Consider the following 23773-nt stretch of genomic DNA (forward strand, 5'->3'; position numbering starts at 1 on the left):
CTAACCAGCATGTCTTTCGGACTATGGGAGGTAACCGAAGCTCCTGTCAAAATTGCATAAGCGTTGATCTTTTTACTCCCAAACTTAAATTACTGAAGTAGCATTAAATGAAAACAATCTCTCTTCTCCACCCCTTTAACCCAAATCTTACTCACAGCATAGCACACTAGAAATAAAACAAAAACCACACTAGATATTTTTAAAAGCTAATTTATCCAGCTTGGATTAAGATGGATATTCAAAAAAAACTTTAATGTTAATTTTACTCAAAATACTCCAAGATCTCTCCACTTGGCTTACAAAATTGAAGATAATGTAATGACTATAAAAGCATTGGAAGTTGAGGAAAAGACAGTCCATACAACAGGCAATGAATGCTGGTCAGCTTGGAGTCGCAATTGTGGGAAAAGGTACCGAGTCCAAAAAGATTTTTGGATGAGTCAAGAACCTTGAAGTAAAAAGAAACTTGAACGGAACCAAACAATTCAGAACCTGATTAAATTTAGCCACTGAAACATGCAATCATTCCCTCTTCCTAGGCCAACAGGTCAGAAGGCAATTGTAGTATTCAGACTGTGTTTCTCCAGACAAGACCAAGATTCAAAGCAGGATCTTTTGGACGGAAGGCTTAATGATGTACTCGGTGATATCTTCCTCCCTTTGATTTCTCAAAGAGAGATATCGGAAAAATAATGAACTTCAAAAATGATCAGCAGTTTTCCATATACTTCTAAATGGAGACTGGAAGTATCTTCTGCTAAATGACATGGATGAGGAAGTGGAGGGATGGGTTGGTAAGTTTGCCGACGACACGAAGGTTGGTGGGGTTGTGGATCAGCTGGAGGGATGTCAGAAGTTACAGAGGGACATAGATAGGATGCAAGACTGGGCAGAGAAGTGGCAGATGGACTTCAACCCAGATAAATGCGTAGTGGTCCATTTTGGCAGGTCAAATGGGATGAAGGAGTACAATATAAAGGGAAAGACTCTTAGTACTGTAGAGGATCAGAAGGACCTTGGGGTCCGGGTCCATAGGACTCTAAAATCAGCCCCACAGGTGGAGGTGGTGGTTCAGAAGGCATATGGTGTGCTGGCCTTTATCAATCGAGGGATTGAGTTTAGGAGTCCGGGGATAATGATGCAGCTATATAAGACCCTCGTCAGACCCCACTTGGAGTACTGTGCTCAGTTCTGGTCGCCTCATTACAGGAAGGATGTGGAAAAGATTGAAAGGGTGCAGAGGAATTTACAAGGATGTTGCCTGGATTGAGTGGCATGCCTTATGAGGATAGGCTGAGGGACCTCGGTCTTTTCTCCTTGGAGAGACGTCAGATGAGAGGAGACCTGATGGAGGTGTATAAGATGTTGAGAGGCATAGATCGGGTGGACTCTCAAAGGCTTTTTCCCAGGGTGGAAATGGCTGCTATGAGAGGACACAGGTTTAAGGTGCTGCGGGGTAGGTACAGGGGAAATGTTAGGGGGAAGCTTTTCACACAGAGGGTGGTGGGTGAGTGGAATCGGCTGCCGTCAGTGGTGGTGGAGGCAAACTCAATAGGGTCTTTTAAGAGACTCCTGGATGAGTACATGAGACTTAATAGGATGGATGGTTATGGGTAGGCCTAAAAGGTAGGGATATGTTCGGCTCAACTTGTGGGGCCGAAGGGCCTGTTTTGTGCTGTAGTTTTTCTATGTTTCTAAAGCACTGAAGAAAGATACAGCATGTAATACCATGTCTATTATGCTGTCCCATAAGCCATTCCTCAAGATCAAAAGGCATCTATATGAAGACACATTGCCCTGCGTACTACTGATGTACTTAATTTGTCAAAAATGTAACAAAATTGAGTTGGCGACATGATGTTGAAGTCAATGCTGCAATGCTAACACCCATCATTCTCATCTTATCCAGAGGCACTAGCCAGAATTCTACTGCCCCGCCCTCTACGGGAATCAGAGCGGGCAAGGGATGGACAATGGGAAGGTCCATTGACCTCGGGTGGGATTTTCCAGTCTCGGGTCAAGCGAGGCTGTAAAATCCCGCTCACTATGACTAGTTGTTATTATAGAACAGAACATTTCAAATGCAAACTTTTCCCTCTAGCCAAATGCAAACAAAGTCAGAAGATATTAATCAGTATTAGGAATAAATTTTAATATGGTGGACCACTTAGAATATCGCAGTTTTATTTTGACAATAAAACTGTAATAAAGTCAGAACACTTATTCATTCAATATGAATTTATTATGACAACAAACTGAAAATCTAAACAAACAAAAAGTTTGTAACATTAACATGAAACAAGATTTCATTAAAAAAATAATCAGGGAATTCAAAGGCTTTTAAAAACATTACAAATAAAAGGTTAGAAACAACATAGAGAAAGCTTAAAAGTAAATGCTAAGCAGTCTGCCTGTCCAAAATAGTATTGCTTCTTTTTTCATCATGTTCTGTTTAAGTTGTTGGACAAATCATGCACTTCTAGCTCTCAAAGTCGTCAGATTAGGGGGATTGAAAAGTACAATGTAACAACAATGGCCATGACCTAATAAGTATATAAAAGTGCAGAACAAAAAGCAGGATTAAAAGTGAACACATGACTCTTCTGCACTTGAATCAAAAAAGCTGAAGGCAAGTTGAATGGTTTCCACATACCAGTAACTGCGATGAAAAAAAAAAGTGCTGTTTATTAGCCTAAATCCAAGAATTAAGACTGAACAGAAGTCTATTGCACTTATGGCAACATTTAAAATGCACTTGTGTTGGCAGAGGGACACATTTCCAATTGAAAACCTGTAAATTTGTTTCAGAACAGGAACAAGAGAGGTGGCAGAAAATAAAGTATTGGCTTAGTAATTATTCAAGAAACAAGGGCCCTTGCAGGATCTTCATTCAAATGAATGAACACTAGCCTATTTATTCTTGAACAGGAAATTTCAGCTTTTTTTTGTCCTATCATAAACCAAATGAAAAAAATTACAAACTGCATGGAAGGTAAACATTTACAAATGCTCACATTAAATGATCCCAGCTTCAGGTTATTTCAAATAAATCAAATAACAACAGGTCCTATTCAAGTCGATCATATGTAAAACCACATTCCAAGTATCAAGTCCAAGATGGGGTGAAATGCCTCATCTTGTCAGCTTGGATCTTGTTTTTGTCTCTTGCATGGGGACCATGAATTAGGTTTTTGGAGCAGTCCACTCTGAGCATTGGCACTGTAACTTTAAGGATGGAGTAAAGTTTTTTTTAAAAAGGTGCCAACTTCAAGCTCAATTACAGATGGCAAATTGTTTAAGAATATAGAAAATCATTCCATTCACGAACAAGCAGATGGATTATGCCCATCTTAAATCTCATGACCATCAAGGTCCACCACTGCTTTAACAACTCAATAACATTTTGATTTATTGTCACATGTATCGGTATAGTGAAAAGTATTATTTCTTGCACACTATACAAAGCATACCATACATAGAGAAAGAAAGGAGAGATGGCAGAATGTAGTGTTACAGTCATAGCTACGGTATAAAAGATCAACTTAATGCGAGGTAGGTCCACTCAAAAGTCTGATAGCAGCAGGGAAGAATCTGTTCTCGAGTCGGTTGGTACATGTATCTTTTTCCCGACTGAAGAAGGTGGAAGAGAGTATATCCAGGGTGCGTGGGGTTCTTGATTATGCTGGCTGCTTTTCTGAGGCAGTGGGAAGTGCAGACAGTGTCAATGGATGGGAGGCTGGTTTGAGTGATGGATTGGGCTTCATTCATGACCCTTTGCAGTTTATTGCAGCCTTGGATGGAGCAGGCGCCATACCAAGCTGTGATACAACTAGAAAGAATGTGTTCTATGGTAAAGGTTGGCGAGTGTTGTGGCGGACATGCCAAATTTCCTTAGTCTCCTGAGAAAGTAGAGGCGTTGGTGGGCTTAACTATAGCATTGGCGTGGAGGGACCAGGACAGGTTGTTGGTGATCTGGGCACCTAAAAACTTGAAGCTCTCAACCATTTCTACTTTGTCCCCATTGACGTAGACAGGGGCATGTCCTCCACTACACTTCCTGAAGCAATGACCATCTCCTTCATGTGCTAGGTTCAACTGTCTTTCAACAAGATATTTTAGTTACCCCAGAAAAGTCTTGAATTCTATACTTTCTGGAGACCAATGTGTTCAGAACACCAACATTCTGGAACAAAAAGTGCTAAGGCACAAGTATGCATCTTAAATTCCTCCAGCGAAGAGGCAGAGAACAGAAGAAATATACCACAAGAAGAATAATTGGGTAATAGATGCGTTAAATGTAACTAATCAGGTTTTTGTATACAGCATTTTGCATTGATGCGCTCAATTATTTTTTTTAAAACAAGGAATTAACGCAATAGCTGATTTTCTTCATCCCTAAAACCTGTGGTTCATAAGCCAATGGCAGCACACAAATATTATCATAGCCTAGGAGCAAGATGACTTTTGAACCTCTTTGGTTGAGCACCATAAATTGACAATCAATTATTTTTTCTCCAAAAACATACCTTATCAACTTGAGTGGAAACTGGAAGAAAGTAGAATTAAAGGATAGAAACTGATTCTTCCTGAAAAATTCATTTTAGTATGATGACTGTTACAGCTTATAAAATGAATTTTTCATTGTATGTATACAAAAGTAGCTTCCATTCTTAGTTTGAAGATAGAATTATCGACGTGTTACTCTTCACTGTCTGACTCCATGGTTTCTTGGATTTTAGAAGATAAATTGGAAAACAGTTGAGGAAGGGAAAAGAGTAGGATTTTTCCCCATTACCAATTTTTTCATTAATTGGCAGAGTAGATTCCCTGGCAACACCTGGCATAAACACAAAGCAGAAGCCTTTAGATTTGATTCTGAACAGTAACATTAGTTAATCTCAGCCAGGATAAGAGTTGGGACGTGATAGTTGGTTCAGTGCCCCTTGGACAGACAAAGAAAAATATTAACCTCGTGCTATTTTGTGGTGCCTGCCAAAAATGAATGCATGTGGGTGTGACGTGATAAGAAGGATCAGACCTGACCAGAATGCTGTTCATAATGCAGCCTGCCAATGGTTACTATGCAGGTTTCCATGTGAAGAGCAGCTGATTAGGCACTGGAGACTTTCCAACATCTTTGAAGCCATACCTCATTACCTTCAGAAAAGGAGTGAAAACTAAGAGTTAAAGAAAGTATTCAGGGAGAAAACAAATGTTACTGCCACTCTGAATTGTAGCCTGAACTTGGAAGATTTCTTTACTGTGCTGTCTAAAACCGTTGATCGGAGTAAGACAGATGGGTGCTTCATAAGACAAGAGCCTTTTCACAATTAGATTTAATAGGAACCATACTTACATGCACATGTGTAGCCTCAAGTGCAGATTTAACTTAATAGCTTTAAAAAGGAGGCATTTGATTTGAAATAAAACTTCATAAGGGAAATCCTGTTAGCACAAAAATTAGGAGGATGAAAATCGGTTGTTGTATGTTAAAAGGTAAATTAACACAAGAGGTTTCCAATTAAGCCAACTTACTGTCATCAGTTATGAACTTAGTATTTATAGCTTTGTCATGTGAATGCAAGCCTGAACAGATGTGCAACAAAACACCTCTCGTCTCCTTACCCGCTCACTGTTGCTCCATTACAATAGCACTCGGCATTGCACAAATCAGATATCTAAGACCCACAGCTGCAACAACAAAATTACATCTGCAATAAAAAAAATTAATGTTCTGCAAAGACCATATATGATGTAATGTACTCAACAAAATTATTTTATCCCTGATCACGGTGCAAGTTGTTAATGTGAGTGAGAAAATTGAACACTTTTCATTAAGGGCATCCAGTATTAGCGTTTTCAGTCATGGTTCAGGTATCACATGATTAGAAGACAACTCATTACTCCACCCAATAGTGATTTTGCATTTCCCATATCATGTATCCTGTAACCTCGGAATCTAGTTGCCAATTAAGTACTAAACTAGCAATAGGTTTTGCTTTGTTGACCAAAGTCCATCAGCAGCAGGACTGAGATTAGAGGATCTTATTTTATGTAGGATCCATAAAAATCAGACAGGAAACTGCTTGCTCATTTGTCTGAACAAGTTTTGAATTCAGGCGTTACTGGTCAAAGTTCAATATCCAACTCATGGCACCAATTACTTTATCAAATAAATTTAACAACTTTGCATGATCAGGAGGGAATAATATCTGGAGATCCAATTCATTTTGACATTTTAATCCTAATAAATTACTAAACTGCCAGAGAAATAATAGTATTCATTTCCAATTTTTGTGACCATATAAATCACAAAAAAAAACTTTGAATAAATATGAAATAGGATACAGGGGATGCCAATCTTGCATTTGTTTGAAGGGGGCTTAAAACAAAATAAAACAAGGGTGGGCTCAAATGAGGGGAGATTTGAAAAGTTGAGGTGAAAGAACAAGGCAACAGTGCAGGGTAGTAATGTGGGTAATGGTAACCAAAGTATGACAGGTGGGGACAGGGCATACTGTCAGGAAGGTAAAGGTAGTTTTAGGTGATCTTTATTTGTATTGTTATATGAGAAAAAAGGTATATAGATAGATTTAAGTGGGTTTAATTTAGTGTTTCTGTGCATGGGTAAAATTATAGTTAGATTCATGTTAAACAAAGGTGTTTGTATGTATGGGGGTTTTTGGTCAGTTCAAACTGTTTTTCTATTGTGCTTATGGCGTGAAAAGGGAATAAAAGTTTTGGAAGGAAGGATGTTGCTTAGTGAACAGGGGCATCTTTAGGGTAGGAAGGCTTTTTGTGAATACATTTAACTGAATGTACAGCAGTTGGTGACAGGAGACTACAGAGTGAGTAGCTCTTAACGTTGCTCAAAAAAGCCATACAATGGACTAATGGTTAAGAAAGCTAGAAGGACAGCTAGTTAGGTAAGCTAGATAAATGAAGGGGGGGTTTCCAGGAAGCCTGAAGCTGCAGTACAGAAGCATCTGGCTGTCCTGATATATGAATCACACACAAAAGTCAAATGGAATGCTGCCTTTTATTGCAAGGGGGAATTGTTTAAAAGGGAAATCTTGTTCCAATTGTATAGGGCATTGGAAAGATCGTACCTGGAGTGCCGAGTACAGTTTTGTCACTTTATCCAGGGAAGATGATATTTGCATTGGTAACAGTTCAGAGAACGCTCATTAGACAGATTCCTGGGATGAAGATGTTGTCGTATGCGGAACGAGAGATGTTCTTTTTCAAGCATAAAAGATTTTGAGGGGAGGTTGACAGGGTAGATGCCGAGATGAGGTTTCCTCTCGTGGTGAAATCTAGGAAGCAGTTTAAAGATAAGGCATCTCCATTTAAGATGGTCCCAATCAGAGGGTCATCAGCCTTCCAAATTCTCGCCCAGTGGAGGCGGCATCATTGAATATTCAAGGTAGAGTTAGACAGACTTGACTAGCAAGGTATCAAGGGGAAAGGGGCAAGAAAATAGCCTACCCCAGCTCCGATTTCTTACGACATTTCAGGGGAAGCAAATTTAAGCACAAGTTATATTTTATAAATCAAAGGTGCAAGGTTTTAAACATTTGAACTACTTTTTAAGGAAGGTTCTATCTGGGTTGTAATATGATAAACATTTAAATGATTCTGAAAAGTAAATGTATGTTCTCTATAACATAAATGATCTCTATATAAAAAAATTGATTAAAGCTTAATGTTAATTAAAAATTAGCATGCGATTGAACAAGCAAATGATTCAAATCAGAGATACTTTGTGAAGTTAATAAATGAATGCATTTCAATGATCAAGAAATTTAATTATATGGTTAAAATAGAGAATGATATAATTCATATGATGCATTATTTGGTCTTAAAATGGTGCTCTTTAACTTCAAATTAATTAGAAAACAAGGGATGACCAAGGTCCAAAAATAGTACGCCTCCAAAGTCAATCCAAACTGGTTGATTCAAAGCTTTTGATACTGAGGTCATAAGGCGTAGACCGCATTAAAAAGGAATAGGATTATCAAAGATTCAAAATTGAAATGATTGGAGAATTTCAAAGGGGCTGGACAACAAAGACTGAAGAAATTTGAAGGAGGATTAATGGGGCCAAAATGAGTAAAGAGAGAGCTTGTTGCAACAATGGTCATCATTTTCTCAAGATTAAGAAACAGTGCGAATAGGTATAAAAAGGTATATGGAACCAAAGTAACATTGCTAATACAAACCACAATGAATTTGGTACAAGAAAGATAAAGAATTGAATTCTGAACAGAACATTTCTCCATTTCAAATTTTCCTAACTTTGTAATGTTAGTTTTGCTATTCTATAGTGGGTTAGGTTTCACTACCAAAATAATGGTGAGGTGCATGATGCTCAGCACTATTTATGCATTGTGCTACGGCAACTTTAGGCAAGAAGCAGATCTGCAGTTAAATACAACAGTTGCTGCCCAGATGGTGCCATTTTGCTATCAGCTTTGTGAAGTGTAATTTCACCATATGTTCCACCACTGAACGTCATGGGGTTCTGCAGTTGGGCAGCAGATACAAATTAAACTCACCACAGACCATTTTAATTATAATTGTTAATTACTGCAAACAACTCTATTAAAAAATCGGACAAATCCATAGAAAATAAAAATCTACCAATTTCCTACAGTAATGTGGCAAAATCTGTGGAGAAATGGTGCAAATGGCCATTGTTTTACTGTCTCCCAGTGAATTGAGATTAGAGGTTGATTACATCCCTGCAGAAATTCCAGATGTAGATCTCAACCTGTAATGCCGTGTAGTCATTGGAAACAAGTTTATCATTTGGGGCTAGAATCACAAAAATTCAACATGATTATTTTTGTAGAGTGCCATCACATTTTGGGATCTCTATTTCTCATGAGCAAAAACTGGAATACAAAAGTAGGAACATTTTGTTACAATTGTACAGGGAGTTGGCCAGACTACATCTGAAGTACGGTGTACAGTTTGTTTCCTTATTTAAGAAAGGATATACTTGCGTTAGAAGTTCAGAGAAGGTTCATGCAACTGAATCCTGGGATGAACGGGTTATCTGAAAACAAAATTTGGTCCAGCATCTATTGGAGTTTAGAATGAGAGGTGATCTTACTGAAACAAACAAGATCGTGAGGGTACTTAATAGGATAGATACTGGGAGATGTTTCTGCTTATGGGCGAGACCAGAACAGGTGACAGTTTAAAAACAAAAAAGTCTCCCATTTAAAACAGAGAGGAGAAATTATCTCTCTCCAGGGGATTGATAGTCTGTGGAATGCTCTTGCCCAGAGAGCAGTGAAGGCAGGGTTACTGAATATTTTTAAGATCAAGTTGGATAGATTGTTGATTGACAAGGGAGTCAAAGGGTACAGGGGGTAGGCAGGAAAGTAGAGCTGAAGTCACAAGCACATTAGCCATGATCTTATCAGTAGAGGCTGTTCTATTTTGCATTAAGTTGATCTTTCTCTACACCCTAGCTATGACTGTAACACTACATTCTGCACTCTCTCGCTTCCTTCTCTATGAATGGTATGTTTTGTCTGTATAGAGCGCAAGAAACAATACATTTCACTGTATGTTAATACATGTGACAATAATAAAATCAAATCAAAATTTTAGTTTAAGTACCCATTTAATGGCACAATGCGTTAGTCAGTCAATCCACCAGGATTGCAAATTATCTGTCAAATATGGAGCGTCATCCCTTTGGGTTTTAATTATTGGAATTTTTATAGTATCGTGCTATCTCCTGTTGTCCAATCTTTCTTTACCACTCTATTTCTCTTTATATACCTCATGTAACATTGTAATTTGCAACATTGAACTCAAGTCCTGCACTATTAATTTTGGAAACTTCAAGCTCATTGGTTAAGGAGTTACACAGCTATTTGTACTGTTTGTTCCAATTCCAGATGCCCTGTAGAGTCCAGCGCTATTTTCATCTTGCATCTCCAGCAACATGCTATGCAATTACTGTGAAAATTAAACATGCATGGTGAGGTTTAACTAACCGAGAGGCCATTCATTGACGAGTCACATGAGGTTTTGGGTCATTAACTCATTGGGAAATGTTTCACGGTCATGAGATTGGACAGTTTCACAGATTTCTTTCCCCACTGACTGGATAATTTGAGACAAAGCAAATGACGGTCTTCCACCTATATGGATGGTTGCTGGTTTAATTGGTCATTGTACTGGCCAGAAACAGACTTAGCAGCAGCTGATTGTCCAACTCACGTGCGCTGAAGAAAATGTACTAGTCCCAAGGTAAATCGACAGAAGACCAAATTTTAAAAAAAGGTGTAGGCTTCAGCAATGACAACTACAAATGCAGGCAGCTATACCTACCCATAAAAGAACTGTAGTATACGCATCCTCTCAACCCTGAATTTCAGGACTACAAGGGAATTTGCCAATGAGAACAAAAGCTACAAGTCTGTTATCCCAAAGTGAGCATAGCTTTGTATTGCAAATACAATGGCCAACATCCAGAGGATGGCTACCCAAGGTAAAGGGTTCAACATGCAAATGCCTACAGCACAATAAATAAAGCACAAATTCAGATTAAAGAATATGATGCAGTAATCATTATAAACACCTGACTAAAAGGCAGGCTCGAATGCATGCTAATTATTCAAGGTCATAGCAACATCAGGAAATTTATTTTTTATTATTTTATTTATTAATCGCAAGTAAGGCTTACATTAACACTGCAATTAAGTTACTGTGAAATTCCCCTAGTCCCCACAGTCTGGCGCCTGTTCGGGTCAATGCACCTAACCAGCACGTCTTTCAGATTGTGGGAGGAAACCGGAGCACCTGAAGGAAACCCACACAGACATGGGGAGAACGTGCAAACTCCACACAGACAGGTGACCTAAGCCAGGAATTGAACCTGAGTCCCTGGCACTGTGAGGCCATGATGTGGAGATGCCGGCATTGGACTGGGGTAAACACAGTAAGAAGTCACTGCTGTGAGGCAGCAGTGCTAACCACTGTGCTGCCTACATTTGGGGGAGGAGGAGAAATAGTAATTTTGATAAAAGATATGCAATCAAAATACTACCAATAACTAAAAAAAACAGTAAAGGCTACAAGACTCTGACAGGAAACTTCCTAACAGTAGTGATGTGGTGAGAGGAAGAGTAGAAAAAGGCAGACAGAGACAAGAGAAGCATACAGCACAAACTGCATAGTTATAATGGGATATTTTAAATTTTCTACTGACTTGGAGTAAAGGGACAATTATTCGAATCAATGTTTCAGATCAATAAGAGAACGGGCACTACCAGATTTAGCAATGAGTAGCAAACCAGAATTAGTTAAAATTGAACAACTATTTAGATAGTGTCTTGAATGCAGCAAAAACATCAAATGCTAAAGAACACCTTCCTGAAAGTGAGAACAATATGATTTAGTTTGACATCAGTATTGAGAGAGAAAGTCACAAGTCAAGATTTCTAAATTAGGAAGCCCTTATTCTACAAAGGATAGTGGAAATCTGGAAAATTCTTGTTCAGAAGGGGATGGATGGTGGGTTAATTTAAATTTTCAAAGTAGAGATTGATGGATTTATGTTTAACAGGGTATCAAGAGATATAGATCAAGGGCAGTTAAAGCAGGGATTGACCAGTGTTCGAATAGAACAGCAGAACAGGCTTGAGAAGCTGAATCACGTACTGAACTTTATACAGGTTGGATCACAATACAATTAAGATCTTTCTTCGCCCGCTCCCAATTTTGTACACCTGGAGAGGCACCGACTCTCACTGTAATGCAGTTCCACGAGCATGAGCAGTCCATTCTGTAACTTCAGGAAAGGGAATGAAAATTTTGATGAACAGCATTGCAGAGGGCTCAGAATCTGAAGTACAAAGATCAGAGAGTCCCAGGTCTGACATCTAGTATTCAAATAGCTCAACGGGTCTGTCTAATTTGGGATGGGGATGGTCACGATTGACTTCCGTGATCCCACTGGTGGATGAAAAAAAAATCAGACACACCCTGCTGCTAAATCTATCCATCAATTCCTGCTGGAAAGCACACACTAGTAGACAATACATAAACTAAGCTAGGCCAGGTCTTGTTTATGATGCAGTTAAATAACCTACTGACAATTACTACCAGACCCTAAATATTCATTTTTGACAAGGTAACAAAAGGGAGAGTGAAACTTGTTGTCGGACTATTCTTCAGTGATTGTAATAAATAATCACATTTCTTCTTGCAGACTAGAGAACTGGTTAACATCTTGGAAAACTAAATGTTGAGAATAGACATAAATTCTCATACAAAGGTGAGTATTTCTAGTCATGAAAATAGCCCTCTCAAGTATCTGAGCCATCCATTTGAAGAAAGTCTCAGGGCTGAGAAACAGCCTATGTTGAAGTCAGCTGATTTCAATCAAACTAAAAGGCAAAAGCAGTAGAATTTGCCTCAAGTGCAATGCAAACAGAGAGAATAAAAAAGCTTGTCAGAGTTCCCAGTGTTTAGCACTATCCAGCAACCCCCCCCCCCCCCAAAAGTGATCAACTTGCTTTCTGACGGTCAACCACATAGCTTCGAATGTTAAAATTTTAAAAGTTTATTAGTCACAAGTAAGGCTTACATTAACACTGCAATGAAGTTACTATGAAATTCCCCGAGTCGCCACAGTCCAGCATCTGTTCGGGTCAATGCACCTAACCAGACTGTAGGAGGAAACTGGAGCACCTGGAGGAAACCCATGCAGACACGGGGAGAACGTGCAAACTCCACACCGACAGTGACCCAAGCTGGGAATTGAACCCAGGTCCCTGGCGCTGTGAGGCAATAGTGCTAATCACTGTGCCGCTCGTATTATTGGATCAAAGTACCAGAGAAAATGGTACATCAGCAGGGAGTCAGTGCTTTTAAAAACAGAGAAGGTGTCGAGAGAGGAAGAAGCAGAAATTGGCACATAATTGCAATATTCAAGCAAAAAATAATTTCTGACAAGAATTGTTCTGACATCATAGTTTTTTTCCCCCCTCCTCGATTTGCACCATCACATTTGAAGGTTAAATGCTACAATAGACAATATTCAGGAGAATTGTAAGCTATTAGATCACATTGTACATGGGTCAAATAGCATGCGAAAGGTCAAAGACTTAAAAATTCTCCACTGATTCAATTCCATTTGCCATGTGACAGACAGCTATATGGAACTAAAGGTGCGAGCAGCTCATGACTCATTAATGAGCAGCAGCAGGAATTCAGGCTGAAACAAATCATGTAAATTGAATACTTGGCATTTGAAGATTTTCAAGAGGCTAACAATTGCATCAGGAGAGGAGGAGATTGTCAGACAATTGAAAATATAATAAACTGGTTACTCGTAATAATTTCAAGTTCAGGCAAATGCAGATTTTTGTTTAGAAGTAGAATACCATAAATCCTCAAACAAGGTAACCTACATGCAAGGTGACTTTTCCCATCAAATCCACAAGTAGAATCCATTACTTGCTTACGAGGGCCAACATAAAGCTCCTATCCATCTGGATTCTCAAATTCCTGTCAGATGGCACAATATACGCTCTCTCCATTTTTGCTTGTTTCAATGAGTGCATTAATTTCCGTCATTGCTTCGCTCATTCACAAATATCCAAATAGTAATCCTCTGTCGCCCTGATTCTTGCTGTCAATTTCAATGGGGGGGGCAGACTGTACTTTCAGAAGTCAACAGCACCCATGATCATGCCCCTAAATCCAAGTCTTATAACCAAAAAGTGTATATTCTTGAGACGTCAAGTTTTGCTTGCTGGTGGGCAAGGAAAACTGATCCTTATTGTTCTTTGGTTATAAACATTATTATTCATTAATCCTCAACAGAAAGATGCCCTTTCATCAGCATCACCATAGAATCAACAGCAGGTACTAGATCAAACACTCATTGCTGATACAAAAGGCTGGGGATTAAACTTGTTCTTGTTGTAAGAAAGGACGACTTAAGTATGAAGGAAAGTAGAGGAACCACTTTGTACTCACACCTATATTTTTTTATCTAAATAACCACTTAGCAGCATAACCTTAGGGAGTGATGATGTTGAGTTGCTGGAATTCCAAATAAACCTGATGGACTTTAACCTGGTGTTGAAAGACTTCTTACTTAGCGAGCGAGACAAATAAATTAAGTTCTAAATTTAGACCATGCCACCAAAGTCCTAGGCTTCCTCAGCAACGGAAATAGTTTCTATCCGCCTTATTTGTTCACCTTAATATCTTGACATTTTCAATTAAATCACCTCTTAATCTTCTAAATTCCAGGGAATACAGACCTAAATTTGCGTAAGCACTTCTTGTAATCTAACAATTGGGAGTGCAGTTTCCATTCTGGAAATATACACTGCATCCCTTGCAAGACTTTCTTCCTAAGGTGTGTTGCTCGGAACTACTCACAGTATTTTGGGTGTAATTTAACCAGGGCTTTGGATAGTTGAAGTATGACTTCTCCCAGCTCTGCTTGTACTCTCGGCCTCCAGATATAAAGACCAGCACTCCATTAGCATTTTTAAATTATTTTCTCTATCTGTTCATGACCTTGCAATGATACATGCACTTGAGACCCCTACATTTATTTTAGATTCAATTGGTTTTTTTTTGTCATTTAGAAAGGAGCCTGTTCTATTTTTTTCGGGTTTAAAGTGAATCACCTCAAATTTGCATTTATGGAAATTCCATTGTTATGACTGCTAGATATTAATCCAAGTGGACGAGAATGCAAGTGCTAAGGTCAGTAGCTACTGTGTGTCTCCTGGATTACAACTACAATGAAAGCCTAAAAATCATTTGCTCTTCCCCATGGAAAGATGGGGGCGCAGTTATGTTACTGGGTTAGTAATCCCAGGGGCCAAGCAAATGCCCTGATGCTGTGGGTTGAAACCCTACCATTGCACCAAGTGGACATAAACTCAAATAATAAATCTGGAATATAAAGCTAGTTTCAGTTAAGGTGACCATGAAACTATCAATTGTTGTAAAAATCCATCTGATTCACTCATATTCTTCGGGGGTGGAAATCCACCATCCTTACCCAGTCCAGCCTACATGTAATTCCAAACCAACAGTAACATGGTTGACTCCGAACTGCCCTCACAAGCCACTCAATTCAAGGGCAATTGAGGATGGATGACAAATGCTGGCCTTGCCTGTGATGCCCATATCCTATGAAAGAATAACAAAACTCCCCCTTCTTTCATTAAATCAAATATGTTCTCAATGTCTAGTTATTTACATATTATACAAATTGCTTCTTATAACTTCTACACCCTTAAAGCTCAAATCAATGCAATGGAAAGAAAGAGGTTGGATGTACAGGGATCATCATCTTCTACCACTGCATCGGGGGCATTGCACCCAATCAAAGCAGGGCTCCTAACTGGATACTAGACTTATGTAATTGCATGGTCCTAATGCCATCTATGGATAGAATAATAATTCAGTTCTGACTTACTGTGAATAATAAAACTGCAACGTATATTCACAAAGCATCCAGCATGGTATTTCCAGGTAGTGTAAAACAAAATATTACACTGAACCATATCGGGAGATGCTTGATTAGATGATCAAAAGCTTGGTCAAAGAGATAGGTTTTAAGGACTGTCTTAAAGGAGCAAAGTAAGGAGGAATGGAAAGGTTTAGGGAGGGAATTCGAGAGCTCATGGCCTAGGAGGCTGAAAGCATGGCCAGCAATGGTGAAGCAATTAAAAATCAGGAAGGCTCAAGAGCCCAGGATTAGATGAATGCAGGTATTTCAGAAGGTCATAGGGCTAGAAGAGATTATATGTAATAGGGAAAGGCAAGGCCATAGAGAGATTTGAAAATAATTATGAGAATTTCAAAATGAAGGCATTGCCTGTGTAGCCCACACTGGTCAGTGAGCAGAGAGTAATAGGTGAACGGGACTTGACGTGAATTAGTCAGGCGGTAGCACTATAGATTACCTCAAATTTATGGAGGATAGAATGTGGGAGACCAGCTAGCAAATTGTGAAGCCTTGAAGTAACAAGGGAATGGATGAGGGTTTCAACAGCAGGGTTAAGGCAGCGGCAAAACCCAAAGATATTACAGGAGAGGAAATAGGCTGTCTTAGGTGATAGCATGAACATGTGGTTGGCAGCTCATCTCAAAGTCATAGATGACACCAAGGTTACAAACAGTCTGGCTTAGTCTCAGACAGTTGTCAGACAAGATAGATGTAGTTAGTAGCTAGGGAACAGAGTTTGGAGTGGGGACCGAAAATAATGGTTTCAGCCGTCCCAATATTTAATTGATAGAAATTTCTCATCCAATACTGGATGTCCAATAATTTAACAGTATTCACTTTAGCAAACACGGAAAGGAGTAGTATTGGTGAGGTAGAACTGTCAGTGTACATGTGAAAACCAATGCCGTACTTTCAATTGATGTTACCAAAACATGTACACAAGAAATAAGGGGGGGCGGGGGAAAGAGAGAGAGAGAGAGAGAGAGAGAGAGAGGAGGAGAAAAACAGAGAGAGACAGGGCATTTTAACACTGCAGAAAGAAAGATAGGAAGCCAGGAAAAGGTGGTGGGATAGCTCTGTTAATTAAGGATGACATTAGTACAGAAATGAAAGAAAGCTCAGCCCACGCTCAAAAGAGCAAGATGCAGAATCAGTTTGGGTAAAGCTGAGAAATAGGAAAGGTCTCTTGCAGGAGTTGTTCACAAGTACCTAACAGTAGCCACAATGTAGGACAGATTGTAAAGCAAGAAATATATTGTGCATGTAAGAAAGGTACTGCAACAATTATGGGTGATTCAAATGTATGTATAGATTGGAGAATCAGATTGGCCAATGGCACAAAGATGGGCAGGGAAGTAAATGATCAAGAGGAGGTAAAGAACCTACAAAGAGATACCGGTAGGTTGAGCAGGTTAAGTTAGCAAAATGTATCATGTGGGAAAATGTGAACTTTGGCAGGAAAAATAGAAAAACGGTACCCTATTTAAATGGAAAAAGACTGCAGTGGTCTGTGGTATAGAAGTACCTGGGTGTCCTGATGCATGAATCACTAAAGGTTAGTATGCAGGTACAGCAAGTGATTGAAGGAAGGCAAATGGAACATTGACATTTATTGCATGGGGAATGGAATTTCAAAGAAGGGAAGTTTTGCTGCAGCTCTCTATGACCTTTTTGAGAACACATCTGGAGTATTGTCTACAGTTCTGGTCATCTTATTTTAAAAAGGATATGACACTAGAAGCAGTTCAGAGAAGATTCACCAGACTAATTTCTGAGATGACCCATTGGAGTTTGGAAGAACAAGAGATGGTTATTGGAATATACAAGATCCTGAGGGGACCTGACAGGGTGGATGCCAACAAGATGCTTTCTCTTCTGCAGAGTGACTAGTATTAGTAGACAGTTTGAAAGAAGAGGTTTTCCATTTAAAACAGGGATGAGAAGAATTTTTTTTCTCTCAATAGGTCATTAGTCAATGAAAATTGAATTTATTCAAGGTTAAGTTAGGCAGATTCTTGATAGACAAAGGAGTCAAGGGCTGAAAGGAAAGTGGAGTTGAGACCACAATCAGATCAGCCATGATTTTCTCTTGCTCTGACAGGCCAAATGGCCTATTCTTGTTCCTGAGTCCTAGTCCTGAGAGAGCAGTTCCACCCAGGGAGACTGTTGTAATCAACCATATCAAAGGCTGAAGACATGTGGAGAAGGAGGAGAAGGGATAGTTTATATTTGCGACAGCCACATTAAGATGTCATTTGTATCTTTGTTAAGAATGTTTCTACAGTGTGGCGGGAAAGAAATCTGTTTGAAGGGTTTCAAACATGGCATTTTTAAAAAGATAGGCCGGTATTTGGGAGGTGATAACATGTTCAAGGAGTTGAGGGGAAAGGGAGGTTAGAGGTGGTATAGTAGATGCAAGGACACTCAAGTCAAATATTTGTTTTTATGAGGTAGTGGTGATGATGGCGGATTTGAAGAGTAGAGGGACAATATCAAAAAAGAAAACTGTTTGCAATATAAACAAACATGGGGGCCAGGAGGAAAGAAGTGGAATAGATCATAGAATCCCTACAGTGCAGAAGGAGGCTATTTGGCCCATTGAGTCTGCACCCAACTACAATTCCACCCAGGCCCTATTCCGGTATCCCATGTATTTACCCTGCTAGTCCCCGACACTAAGGGGCAATTTACCACGGCCAATCAACCTAACCCACACATCTTTGGACTGTGGGAGGAAACCAGAACATCTAGAGGAAACCCACGCACCCACAGGGAAAATTGCAAACGCCACCATGATGTGGAGATGCTGGCGTTGGACTGGGGTAAGCACAGTATGAAGTCTCACAATACCAGATTAAAGTCCAACAGGTTTAACCTGGTGTCGTGAGACTTCTTACTGTGCTTACCCCAGTCCAACGCCAGCATCTCCACATCATGGCTACCATCGACACCGCAAACCGCCGGCTCCAAGTGGAGAGGATCTCCAAGAAGATCGCGCATATCGACACAGTGCTACCAAATAAACCTGTTGGACTTTAACATGGTGTTGCGAGACTTCTTACCAAACTCCACCAGACAGAGAAAGATAAGAATACTTACACCTTAAGCCTCAAAGCCATCATAATTGAGCTGGGTCAAATAAACTGCTCTTAATCATTCACATTAAATATTGATGGAAATAAGAGGACTGCTAGAAGAATCTGAAATCAGAGACAGGACAACTAGCAATTTGTGTAAACCTTGCTGCAAGTTTCACTACCTTCAGTGGCAGTTTGGAAGCTATTGCTGAAAATTGAGTAGTGTGGTTTGTGTGTTCACAGAACCTTGCTTCCCCACCACCCCCCAAACTGATTTGAGCTATTAAACCATCAATGGGTTATGGAAGAAATTCGAGGGGAGGAAACCCAAGATTGAACTCTCATTTGTCAAATTGTGAGAATACTTTAAAGGGAGGGAGGAGGGCACATCACTGACAGACATGGCTAATTTTAAACCCAAAGTTATTTCTCCTCCCCAAAATGTGCCAAGGGGAAAAAAAAGAGTTTCCCAGATTTACAGCGTACCGGGATCAGTCTGCCTCTGGTCGCCGGGCCCGAGCGTTCGCAGAGCGGGAGAACCGCCAGGCGAGAGCCGGGGACTGGCGAGGCCTTGCGCTTCCCCCCCCCCCCCCCCCCCGCCCCGCCTGCAAAAAAAAACCAAACCACAATCACAGGGAGGTGACCCCACATCCACTTTCAAAACCATTGCAATCTTTTTTTTAAAAAAGGGAAGAAAATAAATCATAATAAAAGCTGATCCCCGCGGGCGGCTGGAAGGTGTGAACCAAATAGTTGGCAACACACACCCACTGGCATGACATATAAATAAATATCTCAGAACATAAACCAGCGGCTTCTGCTCGACACAGCCAGGGATCAGCGAGGGACAACGCATTTTACACACACACAAAACAAAATAAACAATACACCTTGTGCAGTCACAAATTTAAAAATAAATGAAGCTTCAAAACATGTTTTTTTATAAAAATGGTGTTGCTCAGTAAACTCACCTCCTCACAAAAAAGAATACCCAGTAAATACGTAATATTACCTACCCGCCAGCAAACAGATGTATCAAGGGGTCTCTCTGATTCATTGTGAATCATTATTACCCTGAGAGGGGCTGAGTGCGGTTTCCCTGGGAGCAGCTTCGACCTCTGCCTCCCTCCTCCTGCTGCTGCCTCTTTGCTCCAGTCCTGCTCCCACTGATATGCACCCTCTCTCTCTCTCTCTCTCACTCACAGCCTGACGCTCTTGCTGACCTCCACTGGAAGGGAGGGAAGGCTCTGCTTATTATTATTAATAATAATAATCTACAACACAAATTACATCTCAACACCCTCTCCTCCACAATTTGACTGGCGTGCCTCCTTTATTTTAACCCAATGACCCTACTTGCTGTGAGAAGACAGAGAGAGGGAGGGACACAGCGAGCACACACACATATCACGGTCACGCCCCTCTCCAAGCATTCACTCTCCACATGATCAGCATCAATGGAAATGTCTATTTGACAGTAGCATGTTATTTGGATTGTTGGAGTGCGGTACAAGGGCCAGGTTTAAAGAGAAAACTTGCAGCAAAATACTGGAGGGGGAAGGGGCTCAGTTGCTAGAGATCTGAAATAATTTTTTAAAATTCTGTTTTCATTTTAATGTCAGAGTATGTGTGTGAAACTCTTGATTTGAAACTTTTGGCAACTGTCCTTCTTAAAATAGGATGGTGTAAGCCACCAGATTAATGTGCCATCCCTGCAACATTGTAGACGGCTGAAAGGTACAATTCTTGAGCCATAGTCATTGCCACAGATTCTGCAGGCACAAATCACGAGGTCGTATGACAAATTAGATGCAGTGTTAATTCTTGAGGACTTTCTTCTCTGGTCTGTTTTTTTTCACTTGTTCTCAGCTGGTAGCACTCTCACCTCTGAGTCACAAGGTCCTGGATTCAAGTCCCACTCCAGGGCTTCAATACAAAAATCTCCAGTACAGTACTGAGGGAGTACTGTTATTAGAGGTGCAGTCTGTCAGATGAGACTTTATGTGGAGATGCCGGCGTTGGACTGGGGTAAACACAGTAAGAAGTTTAACAACACCAGGTTAAAGTCCAACAGGTGTATTTGGTAGCAAAAGCCACATAAGCTTTTGGAGCCTTAAGCCCCTTCTTCAGGTGAGTGGGAATTCTGTTCACAAACAGGGCATTTAAAGACACAAACTCAATTTACAGAATAATGGTTGGAATGCGAATACTTACAGCTAATCAAGTCTTTAAGATACAAACAATGTGAGTGGAGAGAGCATTAAGACAGGTTAAAGAGATGTGTATTGTCTCCAGACAGGACAGCCAGTGAGACTCTGCAGGTCCAGGCAAGCTGTGGGGATTACAGATAGTGTGACATGAACCCAATATCCCGGTTGAGGCCGTCCTCATGTGTGCGGAACTTGGCTATCAGTCTCTGCTCAGCGACTCTGAGACTTTAAACAGAGGTCCCACCTGCCTGTTTGAGTGGATGTAAAAAATCCGATGTCACTATTTTGAAGGGGGACAGCATAATGATCCCTGGTGCACTGACCAATATTTATCCCTCAACCTACATTACAAAATATGTTATATGGTCTTTATCAAATTGTAGTTTCTGGGAGTTTGCTATGCATAAAATTGTCTGCGGCATTTCCTACAGTTACTACGGCCGCGATTCTCCCAAAAGTGCTGAATTGTTCTAAATCCCGACTGTTCTGTCAGTTCAGCTTCTCACCTGAATCTTCGCACTCTGTGCACTGCAGTGGTCCCAGTCGTGAATTTCATTAAAAACCCAGGATGGCGTGGCCTATTCGCACCAGTGTTTGAGAGTTCTGGAACTCTGCACTTGCGCAGTGGCACCGGTCTGTCAGACTCCCTGGTTGCTGGCCAGCCCGATCGCTGGCCAGCCCAGGACCCCACAGTGCTTCAGCCCCCCCACCCCACGGCCCAATCACGGCCCTCCAGCAATTCCCGGCCCAGCCCTGAACCTTCCCTGTCCCAGCCCATTCCCCACCCCCCCCCCCCCCCCAGCAGTGGCGATTCCCTCCCTCACCCCAGTAGACCCCCCCCCCCCACCGCTGAACCCCCCCCCCCTCAGGTCAGACCCCTCCACCCCCAGGAGGCAGGTCCCCCCCGGCAGACCAGCCCACCCAGCCCGCCCCAATTGCTGCCCTCCCTCCATCCCAGACCGATCCTGTCTGCAGAGCGGCAGCAGGACCCCCCCACTCCCACCAATTGCCCCTAGGACCCACCCATAATAGACCCCGCCCCCTTGGCACTGCCCATTGCCTGGTGGGCAGTGCCAAGGTGCCCCCTGGGCATGGTCACTTTGCCCCTTGGGCAGTGCCAGGGGCACAGGCTGGCACTGCCAGCTGCCTATGTTCAGGAGGCACCACCCCCCTGCGGCCCAACCCCCTAGGGATTGCCCGCCTTCATTCCAACGGGGTCTCCCGCTAGTTCCCCAAACGTGGGGAGCTACTCTAAACCCCACCGGAATGAAGTACTCCTGGTAGAGTGGGAGATTCAATCGGGACCTTTCAGGTCCTGATAATTAATTAACAAATATACATATTTAAAACATATTAAAAAAAGATTTAAATTACTTACCTGCCTTCCCACTGGGATCTGACCGGCAACTGTTCGCAGCCTCTGGGAGATGCGCATGCGTTCCCGGCACATGCGCAAATCCCTGTTCAAGGCCGGACACGCGCGTCTCCTACCGCGACCTGACAGAAAAGTCGCGGGTCGCGATGGGAAAATCGCAGCCTACATTTCAAAAATACTTAATTCGTTGTCAAGCACATTGAGATGCCTAGCGGGTCATGAAAAGTATTATATAAATGCAAGTCTTTCCTTTATGTAGCACAGTCCCTGCTTCTTCCCTGCTGCCATCAGACTTTTAAATGGACCTACCTCGCACTAAGTTGATCTTTCTCTACACCCTAGCTATGACTGTAACACTACATTCTGTACTCTCTCCTTTCCTTCACAATGAACGGCATACTTTGGGCCCAATTTTACCAAAAATTCGCGCCCGCTTTACCGACACCCGATTCGGGAAAATTTGGGAAAATATTTCAAAATATATATCCCCCATCCATATTTTGAAATATTTTCCCAAATTTTTGACTGTCAGGTTTTTAGTTCCTGCGATTATAATTTTGATATTATCTTCCAAAGGGAATTCCTCTAATTCTGTGCAATGTTCAGATGAAAACAAGATCTCCTTAATCTTATTTCCAACCAGGTCCCACCACGGGGACAATTCTTCCAAGTTCACCACAGGACTCTGAACATTTGAGCATCAACAATCCAGTTACAGATCACAAATGTATTATACAGGTCACTAATTGCTCACTAGGACACTGTAGTTCAATTACCTTTCCCATAGATAATTAGGCAGCACAAAGAAGATGCTACATTATTTTCAGTTTGCAAGATTCTCCCAAGTCCATCCTCTCCCCCTCTCTGCTCTCTCTGCTGTTTTTTCTTTCGCGCCCGGGCGCGCTGCTTCGGATTTTTTTTGAACTGCGCATGCGCAGTTCAGAGCTCCAATCGGTCCGGCAGCGCTAAGCCCCGCCCACAGCGCAGATTGGACTGGAGCCGGCAAAGCGCGTATGGGCGCGCTGGAAAGAGGATTCCAGGCTCGGATCTATTTGATGCCCAGATTCGGCACTTAGACTCAAAATGGTCAAATCAGGCCCTATGTCTGTATAGCATGCAAGAAAAAATACCTTTCACAGTATACTAATACATGTGACAATAATAAATCAAATCAAATCAGTCCACCAATAAGTTCCATTGTTAGCTATATTTTCCCAGCTTGCAGTATCAATCTTAAAACATCTTTGAGCCTGAGTCTATGGTGGCTTGATGGATTGGAAGTGTCTGTAAGTTCTTCATTCAAGAGATCATTTGGAATACCCAATCTTCCCTTCCAGTAGAGGCAATTAAACCAAAGTCTTTGAGAGAAGTTATGAAAGTTGGCCACTTAGCTCCTTCATCTTAGAATCAAGAACTTTTTATCTTCCCATATGATATTTAGAATATGATGAAGACAGCAAGTGTGGAAAGAGGTTAGTATTCTCTTACAACAGTAAGTTCAAAATGCATCTTAAGTAGATGTATCTTGGTGTTCAATGTTAATTTCCTATTGTTCCACACAGGTTTATTCAATTGGACAAATGTGCTTACTGTCTTTCCAGTG

The 23773-nt window shown here is 41.0% G+C and overlaps 1 protein-coding gene across 2 annotated transcripts in view; it reads right to left on the reverse strand.

Annotated features, from left to right (window-relative positions):
• Nucleotides 1-19958, reverse strand: part of LOC144491101 (solute carrier family 25 member 36) — a 62157-nt gene extending 42199 nt beyond the window's left edge. Inside the window, exon 1 of one of the 2 annotated variants that reach the window (XM_078208791.1) lies at nt 19602-19948. In XM_078208791.1, the coding sequence (XP_078064917.1) occupies nt 19602-19642 (41 nt within the window). In that variant the 5' untranslated portion in view covers nt 19643-19948. Of the gene's footprint in view, nt 1-19601 lie in introns of both variants that reach the window. The other variant, XM_078208785.1, reaches the window with a different exon arrangement.
• Between the last annotated feature and the right edge of the window lie 3815 nt (nt 19959-23773).

Source organism: Mustelus asterias, chromosome 3, assembly GCF_964213995.1.
Source record: "Mustelus asterias chromosome 3, sMusAst1.hap1.1, whole genome shotgun sequence".
In the NCBI taxonomy this organism is placed as follows: Eukaryota; Metazoa; Chordata; class Chondrichthyes; order Carcharhiniformes; family Triakidae; genus Mustelus; species Mustelus asterias.